General features: G+C 49.4%; 2 protein-coding genes across 2 annotated transcripts; both read left to right on the top strand.

Moving 5' to 3' along the window:
* Nucleotides 1-3728: 3728 nt before the first annotated feature.
* On the top strand, nucleotides 3729-4139 carry EDB91DRAFT_1019334 (uncharacterized protein; the record flags this gene model as incomplete). The annotated part of the gene is made up of 2 exons (XM_041312538.1): nucleotides 3729-3808; nucleotides 3857-4139. Coding segments are annotated over 2 exons (363 nt in total), but the record flags the coding sequence as incomplete, so codon positions are not given.
* A 1105-nt stretch (nucleotides 4140-5244) lies between these two features.
* EDB91DRAFT_1090810 (uncharacterized protein) lies at nucleotides 5245-7673 on the top strand (the record flags this gene model as incomplete). The annotated part of the gene is made up of 5 exons (XM_041316654.1): nucleotides 5245-5974; nucleotides 6026-6292; nucleotides 6348-6923; nucleotides 6978-7040; nucleotides 7102-7673. The coding sequence occupies 5 exons, from the start codon at nucleotides 5245-5247 to the stop codon at nucleotides 7671-7673; spliced, it is 2208 nt and encodes a 735-aa protein (XP_041168256.1).
* Between the last annotated feature and the right edge of the window lie 2419 nt (nucleotides 7674-10092).

The raw sequence follows: 10092 nt of genomic DNA, 5'->3' as shown, positions 1-10092 counted from the left end.
CTGGACAACACCACTGCTGTGCTGGTGTACGCCCAGGTTGGAGTTGAAGGACAACGGCAAGTCGAATGTCGTCAGCTCGCGAAGAACGTCCCTGGACTGCGTGCCTTTGGGGCCGAATACAAGTCCTGTGGTACACCAGGATGTAATCCGGCACCGTCAGACATTCGCGTCTTTAATCAGGTGATAGGTACATGCAAGGACCTTAAACCTAAGGTGCGGTTCCTCGCTCGCAGTGCAGCTGAATATTTTAATCATGATGACCAGGTCAGGGTGCAGTGCTTGAAGTGTAATTGGAAATCCACGTGGGCGGTCACCGATCAAGACAACGAGCATTTCAAGAGGGTAAACCCAATCTCGGCGCCTCAAATCTTCTGGCATCGATTCCCACCTCCGCAGCCCTACAAAACTTTTTCGTAGATCTCACCCTCAAGATGGAGCAAGTGTCGGCGAAGGAAAGCACAAGCCAGGGCAAAAAGCAATACCAGCGAGCCGGCGCCACCTCTGAGATAGACACGCTCATGGTGGACGCGGAGGGCTCTGGTGTTGACATAATGGACATCGACTAAGACTGATATATGCGTGCGTTACAAGTAGTGAATGGCCTTTATTGATAGCATGTAAAACATGATTACTGGAGTTTCTTGCCTCTCGCATGTCAGTTCGTTGCACAAGGAAAAGGCAGGAGATGGTCAACTGTTTCAATTAAGATTTAACATGTAGTACAAAGCATCATGGAGAACTCCACCGACACAGAAAATCTCTGCAAACGCAGTTAGGAGACAACACTTTAAGGTAGCTACCATTTAATGCCAGAGCGACAAGAACGACGAGGCTCCATAGTCTCAATTGTGTGATACTATCAAGCCTGCTAGCATAGAACTGTTGACTCCATTAGGAGCTAGTGACAGGTGAAACTCAGACATTCTACTACCCTACAGGACAGCTTCTAGGGTGGATTGTCTAAATCGATGTCCTCCCCCTAAGGCAATAGATTAAACACAGTTGTCTGGACCGACGCACGAGCAGGTTAGGGTTAGCAATTGCAACGGCAAGAAGCCAGCAGTAAGGCACTTATGATTTCCACTGCGCCAACTCAGTCCCTTTGTCAAACACTGCCGTCTACGTGGTGATTTTATCGCATTCCCTCCATGTAGCAGATAGATCAGATTCTACAAGTGATCCGACCAAAGCAAACTCTTTTAAAAGGCCAAAATTATCGCGCGCTGCGCATTATTTTTCATACTTGTAATTAGTCTCGAGGCGACAGCGGCAGTAGTGGTCTGATCACAAGTCAGGACTTGTACAATTTGGCCTTAGGTGTCGCAAATTTGCTGATAAGGTGGTGGTAACAACAAGACATGCCTTGCAGTGTCAAAGGTAGATAGTGTCGTGTGACGTAGACAGAGATTGCAAAACAAAGGGAAACAATGCAGCATAATTGAACACCGACAAGTGTAAAACGAAAATGAAATCCTCAACAAGGCAGCCCCAGCAGCAGACGCTCCCTGGGCAGCGCGACAAACATCAGACTGAAACCCCAGCAGCAACCCCTCCAAGGCAGTACAGCCCAGGAATACCCTGCCCTTTACAGGGCAGAGGGGGCGCCGCCCCGTTCAACATAACTCCAGAGTACACCAGATGCACCTGCCATGACAGGCAGGCGTATGTTAGACGGTTGGGACTGCAGACTGCAAATAGAGAACGGAGCGGAAGGACAAGAACTGGCTTGATTGCCAGGGTGGGCCGGCCGTGCGACACACATGAAACTAAAACCCCAGCAGCGACCCCTCCCAGGCAGTACAGCCCAAGAATGCCCTGCCCTGTAAAGGGCAGAGGGTGTGCCACCCCACCTAACATAATTCCAGAATACTCCAGAAGCGCCTGCCATTACAGGCAGGCGTATGCTAGGCGGTTGGGAGGAAAGTACTTGTGGCCCTGTGACGTGGATGGTGGATGCAGAAACAAGAAGACGAACAAAGCAATTTTAATACAAAATGAACCGTGACAAAACAAAGGCAAACAAAGACATAAGCAGATAAACAAAGAAACAAACCGCCGTTTGTGTGAAGTTTGAACAAGGTGTTTAAAGTCCGAATATAGCCAATGATTCCCATGCCCCGTTGGCCAAATATGGATATTCTCGATTGGATGGCTTGGAGCACAAGTGGATGGCGCGTCAAGCCGAATGGATCTATGAACTAACAATATAATTGTATGAGGTTCAGTCCGATTAGTATCAATGTGCGCGGGTGGGTGGCTTATCCATTGTGATATGAACAATGGGATCGGACCGACCGTGTGTGATCGGATGCAATGTTTTCGAAGAAGTTCGTACCAGATTTATTCCTGTGTGTCATCGACTTATCATCGAAGAGCAATGTGTCTCGCGAAAGTAACTGCCTGTAACATTATTGTAGCGATTGCGAATTTGCTGATGGCAGGTGGTGGCATCCACTGTGATGAACAACGCGATCGGACCGAACACGTGTGATCGGAATTACCCGATCATGGTGCAGGCCACATAATGTCGGGTAAATAGTTGACCGCAGCCAGCAACACCCTTCTTTTCCTCCGTTCTTCCATTTTTTTCACAACATGTCTGCTAACAATAGGAACAGAAAATCTACAGTAGGTGGCAACGTGACAGGTTTATCTCGTGCAGGGCCAGGAACGGTCGACATTGGCACCATGGTACCTCAGCATGGTAGTGCTGCCAGGTCTTTCGACGTGTCCAGTCTCCTCGGTGACGATGGGCAGGTAGTCAGACTCGCGCAGGCCCGTTCCGGTCATAAGGCCGTGTTGGCTGGCGTCATCGAAAATGATGAGCGTGGGGTGAAACAATCCGAGGCCAGTGCCTCCCCCACTGTTGTGTCGCCCAGCCTCGTCGGTACTAAGGCCAGATCCACCGATGCGTCCAACACACACATCTCCCACCCATCCAACACCGCCTCATCCGACGCCATACACGTCGGCAAGTACTGTCACTTTTGCTGGGACCAAATTCAAGCCCCATTCTCCCATGAATGCGTCGAGTGTGGTGCAATCATCTGTCAGCAGTCCGCTACTTATACCACTGGGTGCATCTATTTCAACACAGTGGAGGCCGGGAGGGAGTTCCTCTGCCCGATTTGTTGTAGGACAGGAGTCAACAAGAACGCTCCTTTGCCATACACCTTGTTTGCACATTCATTGAGGCAGAAGGTGAAGATGACCTGGCCTATAGCCCTTGTGAACCTTAGTCTGGAGTCCATGAAGGACGAATACCTAGCTTTGACAGTCGCGTGTGAGATTGAGAATCACTACAAGGATAATCCCAAAAATGTACGTAGAACCGGCTTGTCTTCACCACTGCGCTGATCATAACATATTGGCAGCATTTCATCAAAAGCTTGCACATGCGAGGGGGTGCCCATGTGTCTGAGTCAAGGAAACTCGATGAAGGTGTAAAGTTTTTTAAACGTAACATCAAAGCCGGGTTTCCACCTAACACCTTCATCGTCATCGACACTCATTCCGACGAGTACAGCGGAATGCTCCAGCACACTGGCGGGCATGGCGGCGGCAGCAGCACAACGATCACGGAAATCGTTGCCGCGTACACTGGCAAGGATTTCATGAAAGGCATGACAAATGCCTCGCATGCTGCCAGGAGCGACAAGACCACGATAACCACCAAGAGAGGGAAGATGCCCTGGAGCGATCTCACCCCCAAGGTCAGAGGAGGATGGAGAGGCCTCATGCTTGTGAGCTGTGGCCCTGCTGTCAGGGTTCACCACCACTTTGATTCTGTCGTAGAGATGGTTCAAAAGTATGTGTCATCATTTCGCATATCAACCGCATGCTCACCATTCTGCAGAGACCGGTTGGATTTCGTGGTTGGGTTTGGTGGATCAGGGACTTTACCGCCCTTAGTAGCATCCATCGTACGGTCATTCGTCGTCGATGCTGGTGTGTTCGGCTGCACAAACGTCTGGTCATCGTTTTGTGACACGATCTCCTCGGCTCAGAGTGTCTTGGATCACACAACTGTTGTGCTGGTGTACGCTGAGGTCGTCAATGGAATACGACAAGTCGAATGTCGTCAGATCGCGAAGAACCTCCCCGGTCTGCGTGCCTTCGGCGGAGATTTCAACTCTTGCGGGACACCGGGGTGTAATCCGTTGCCATCAGACATGCGTGTCTTTAATCGTCTCAAATTGAGACCTAATAATTCAAAGGTGAGTATTCCATGCTTGAAGGGGGTTGCATATTTTAACTGCATTGGCCAGGTGCGCCTGCAGTGCTTGAAATGTGGTTGGAAATCCGCATGGGTGAAGACGGACGAAGACAACAAGCATTTCAAGAGGGTAAACCGGAAAACGGCGCCGCAAGTTTTCTGGCATCATTTTCCGCCTTCTATAGACCTGCAAAACTTTTTCGTGGACTTCACTAAAAGGACGAACGGCGAATCTCAAGCTTCTGCGACGAAAGCCAACAGTAAGGGTAGCAAACGGAAGGGGAGGAAGAATCGCAGTGGAGGCACCTCTGAAATGATCCAAGACTCAGACATGGTGGACGCCGACGACTCGGATGATCTCTTTGCCATGAAGGTCGATGAATGATATATGTGTGCGATGGACGTAGTGAATTACCAGCATAGGAAGCATGCGATAGCGCGAATCTGGCTCATATATACCTGTCCATAAGAGGTCATAGCAAGGACCCGTATTGAACAGATGATTTTGCCTTGCCATACCTGTGGGGTGGGCTGCTCTGAGTTTGATCTTTAATTGTTTCTCCAGTGGCTAACAAGTGACGCGGATAGCCCTTGGCATTACTATGGGACATGTACGCGTTGAATCGACACAGCGCAGACACTCAGTCGAAACACCCGTGTATTCGATTTGTTTCCCTTGGACAGAGCATCCTACATGCAACAAATGACAATATACAGAGCCGTACTACTTCGGATTTTGTGCAATACCGTACCTCATCCACAGATGACGTGTGATATATAAATCCAAAATTCGTAATGTCTTTTTAGAGATTCTTGCCACTACCTATGGAAATACTACCGAGGGTCCCGAATTTATTAGACACTGGAGCGTTTGTGCCGAGTATGATATCAATGCCTGTTTGCACGAATGTAAGCAACACTAAGCAAAATTTGATATTGATGACAACCAAACAAAGCCAAACACAATATGATTGATCACAATCAAACAGTTGTGCCCTTGACCCATCTGGTCTTTTGGTCAAACAGGCATGGCACGCACTAAAAAGAAAGAGAAAGCTGCACGCATCCATAAGAAACCTCCCCACAAGGGCACAACCGCGACGTCCATGGGTACTTCCACCATCAAGAAGCAGGCTAGGGTTGTCATGACTCGCAAATCAAAGATGGTACCCCTGCCACCGAGACCCCTCGCACAACCCATCGGGTCATTTGTAATCCCTACTAACCGTGCCGAAATGATCTTGGACGACTATTCAACTAACCCTAGGTCCTATATCACCTACGGCGCACCGGAGGAGGCACAGGTCCTCTATCCAGACCACCAGCATGCGTACGCCACTTGCAGGGTGCCGGTATTCAAGGGCGGGAAACCGATAGGGTTTGTCCCGCTCCCCTTGCCGTACAGAGGCCTTTGGCTAGATTTATGCTACCACATTGTGTTGTATGCCAAAGTTTGGGCACTTTGGAACCGGGAGACTCAAAGGGGCACGCAGAAGGAGAAAGACATGGCGATCATTTGCAGAAAGAACTGTGGGACGGTACTCGTCACCCACATGCAAGCCAGGCTGCTTGCGGTGGATCACTTGGTGGCAATGCGCCACGACGTACAGCCCGGAGCGGAGCGTGTCGCAGTTCTCGATGAATGGAAGGTTCGGAACCTCCGCGACTGGTTGAACAAGGATTATGCATTCGCCAGGAACGAAGGACGAGAATTCTTGGATGCGGATCCCCTCAGCGACGAAAACAAAGATTTTTTTCGTAAGTCTATCGCATGTCCTCAGATTCTTACATCGCTCACGGCAAATGCAGAACGGGGCTGGGTGGTAGACAAACGGGGCCTATATTTGCTGACGCCCCCTGAGAACACGAACGAGTGGATCAAAGGCCTTCCCGAAGGGTTTCAAAAGACGTTTGACACAATCATCAAGCCGCAGGCCTACGCAGAATTGAAGAAGCCCAGCGAATTTTTTGACACATGGCATGAGGAGGGGGCAGAGTTACCACATCGCTGGCATGAGGGGCATCAACCTTCTCCACTTTTCTGGTCTGCGAAGCAGTGGAAGTGGATGGCCGACGGTGATTTTATCATTCCCATGTTTCTTCTCCTTACTGACACAAGCACTTGTGGCAGGAAACGACATCCAGCAGAAACCCCTCAGCCTTGTTCATCATGTCTTGTCCTCGGACGAACAGTACACAGAATTCGAGGACTTCTTGGCAGACGTGAACTCTATCAGCATCATTCTTTGCCGGGAACCACAGTGGGGTGAAGTGAAGAGGGCCGCGTTAGGGCTCTGGATGGGAGAGATGTCCTGGAGGGAATTTGTGGACGAGTTCAAGAGGCTTTGGGGATTGAAGGGGAGGATCATTGGCCCTTGGCGGACAAAGGGTCCGGTTTTCTCGTCATTCAAGATATATCTCATGTTGACGTTTGGTTCCGTTACAGATGAAAAAAACCCTTTCGATACATTCGAATCTCAGTTGCTGCTTGATGGATACTTGCGGCGGGGGTACGAGATGCCAGATGACGAAGATTGGAATCTTCAAGACCAGATCCTGTGGGAAGGCCTGCGTAGAAATGGCCACATTGGAGACTACGCTGCGGGCTGGCATTGGGTAGTGAGCCAGGTTGTTTTAGTTGGGACGACTGTCAAGGGTGTGTTGAAGGACGCAGGGCCTTGGTGGCATAATTTCAGGCGTAACCAAGGTCGGTGTTATGATGATCATTAAATTGTTTCTGACTCTGATGTCCTGTCCCCAGCGAAACGTGCGTCGGAGGTCCGCGAGGGTCAGGAGAACCAAGGCGAGCAGCCCATGGATGTCGGTGAGGAGGCATTCCAGTCAGACGCAACCCTTGATATAACTAACATGTTCTACCCGGCAAGGTCACTCGAACAACGGTTCATCTGGTCAACAGCGGACTGTCCAGCAAGGAGAAAGTCATGGGCCTGCAGACCAGACGTCTCAGCACAGCGGTGATCATGTTGGGGATCCTCCTGCTGAGCTTGCTGTTGCCCCTATGCACTCCGTAGATTCATCTCCTCCTGCTCCTCCTGCTCCTCCTGCTCCTCCTGCTCCTCCTGCTCCTGCTCCTGCTCCTGCTCCTGCTCCTGCTCCTGTTCCTCCCCCCCCCTCTGCCCCTCCCCATGTTCCAGCTAGACATGGTACTGCCAATGAGGCCATAGTAGATGAAAAGTTGCTGCCTGTCTATAGGGGTTTGGCTGCATATGTTAGGCAAACGGATTCCTTGGAGGGGTATGCATCAACTCTCAAAAACGCCTTCTCTGCCCCCGAGTATGGCACCGCCATTGACGTGTACCTCAAGGAGCTTGGCGCCGTCTCTTTAGAAGGCTACACAGCCAGGCACTTCCGACCGCACGTCCAATCGTTGGTCTCGCAGATCAACGCCATAGGAGCCAGGTTGGAGGCCAATGAGAGGCGGAAGGCCTTGCTATGATTGTGTACATTACATGCTTATACTTGGTTCGTGGTCAGATGGAACGGACATACCAAAAATTGTTACGACCGTCATTTCTCTTTGCCATCCGCAGATAATAGCGCTGTAATGATTGATGGTATAGCACACATTATCAGTGATATTAGAGGATGGAAGTTCAGAGTGAAGTATGGACGGTGTGGGTGAAAAAAAAATCACCTGGACAAAACATGAAAATATCATCGTACTGGTTATGATAGCCGATTGTAGCGCAGCATAAAACGTGCAACATGGACGGAGCACGGATTTATGGATGAAGGACCTTTGGTTATCTACAATTGTATTCATTCGTACACAACAGGTTTGTTGTTGTGATTGTACTTCTGAGGAAGGGCGCAGTAGGTGTACTTTTTGAAGGTGAAACTTTTCTTGATGTCATAGTATGCGGAGTTATAGACCTGGCTTCCAAAGGGGCATGCACTGTGGTCTGGATGAGCTTGGGATTTGATGCTAAAATGTATTGGGCAGCAATTCTGTAAATTCCTCATGTACCTGTCAAGGAGGGAGGTGCGGTCGGACCCGGGAGTTTATTTAGCTTATCCCGTGTCGGACAAAACTAATTAATAGAAACAGAAAGTATCTACTTTAGGTGCTACTGCTACACAGAGTCCCAGTCGTCGTGGACAACACGTATCCACACGTCGCCCACCCAGACACAGTCAGGATGTAGCTGTCATGCGGACTCCCGGCCCTCGAAACAGGTCTCTTTGCTGACCTCTCAGGCGAAACTGGGATGAGTAGGTTCTTGGGACGCATATTCCGCGCTGTAGAGCGTGAACCACCTTATATACCGTGTTTGACGATTAACAAACTTTGAAATATATTGTTCGGCTCTCATGAGGTGACGGGGGTCATCAAATGGCTGGTGTAGGCAGTTTGAACGGTGATTGCTCGTACTTTGAAGTGGTGCAATTTCACACCAGTGCGGCGAAATGTGATACAACGTGTTCCTTTACACTATGCACAACGTCCGATCCCGGTTCTATAGATGAACACGTGCCCTCAGACATCAATTTTACTGCTAAAGCAAGTCATAACCATATTTATAGGCACTGGTGCGGCGAAATGTAATGCAACGTGTTTCATAACACAGCGTATGTAGGTATATGATTTCGGATCACTGCTTCTTTTAGCAGTATTGCAGATGAACACGCATGGTACATGTGCAGTGTCTTGACACGTTGCATGCCAGTGGATCCACGATCTCTTGTGTCCATGATGCGTGAACAACTGTTGCCCACGTGTGGTTTTATGACACATTCATTGCCTTTGTATTACTCTCCATCAATGATCGCGTGCTTGATGGGCTCACTTACATTTAAAATGGCGGCGGTGTGCGTTCGAGTAACATTGTACCTGTGTGGACCCCATCACATTGCAACAGCTATGGCAGACACCGAGCTTGAATCAGCAGCGGCCTTCGTCAACGAGGTTTGTCTCTCACACCATGGACGTAATTGCTGACCACAAAGCCAGGGCTGTCTTGCACCCAGGAGTTCATGGATGACTCAGTCATCCAACTGTGTACGAAGGAGGGCATATTCCCCTTAATTCAGAGGGCATTGGATAATGAGGATGGTATCGCATTCAATGAAGAACCTGCAGTTGCGCCACACGAACGTAGTGTCCCAAATGTCGAATCCTGCATTTTGACTGGCTCTGTCGCTGGGGTTATGGGTGTCTGCCACGAAGACAATGAGATGGAGATGCAGGTGGACTCCGCTTCGCGTAACAATGGGACCCATAAACGGAATGGGAAACGAGATCGCCGCCGCCTGCAGCGCGCCCAGAGTATAACAACATATAAGGCGATAGCTAAACTAGCCAACAAACCCCATACAAAGTCGATTACCAGTAAAGCGTTAGTGAAACACCTGCCTATCGCTCAAGGCGCATACATCGGGAAACCACAGCCTCCAGGTGAGGGCATCCGGAAGCTCGATGATCTGGTGCAACAGGGATTCAAAGTGGTAGAGTGGGATGGATAGTACGTTATATTTTCATTTGGCCTATTTATATGGTCATTTCAGAAATACATTTCAAACTTGAAAAAAAATTCCTTCTTGTGGGCTGGTACATATCTTGGAGGGCACTTCTAGGAATGATATGAGCCAACAATGAAAGAAAACGGCGGTTGGGTTGTGGAGATATTGTCAAAATACTGACTTTTCAGCCCACCTGACATATCACATCATTGTCGACCTCTGGATGCTCTGGGACCATCACCAATCGATTCCTAGGCCTCAATAACCTCAGTTACATTGTTTTCAATATCGTTATTGAGGTGCAATATCGGAATAGTGACATAAAGGTGATCAGGGGGGGAGGAGGACCTTGTATATCTCAGGAATATGATTTTTCCAGGGAAATCTGGCATGAC

Source organism: Suillus paluster, assembly GCF_016628075.1.
Source record: "Suillus paluster strain FC165 chromosome Unknown EDB91scaffold_744, whole genome shotgun sequence".
NCBI classification, from domain to species: Eukaryota; Fungi; Basidiomycota; class Agaricomycetes; order Boletales; family Suillaceae; genus Suillus; species Suillus paluster.
The sequence above is the reverse complement of the archived record's forward strand: the minus strand, read 5'-3'. Positions and strand labels throughout refer to the sequence as shown.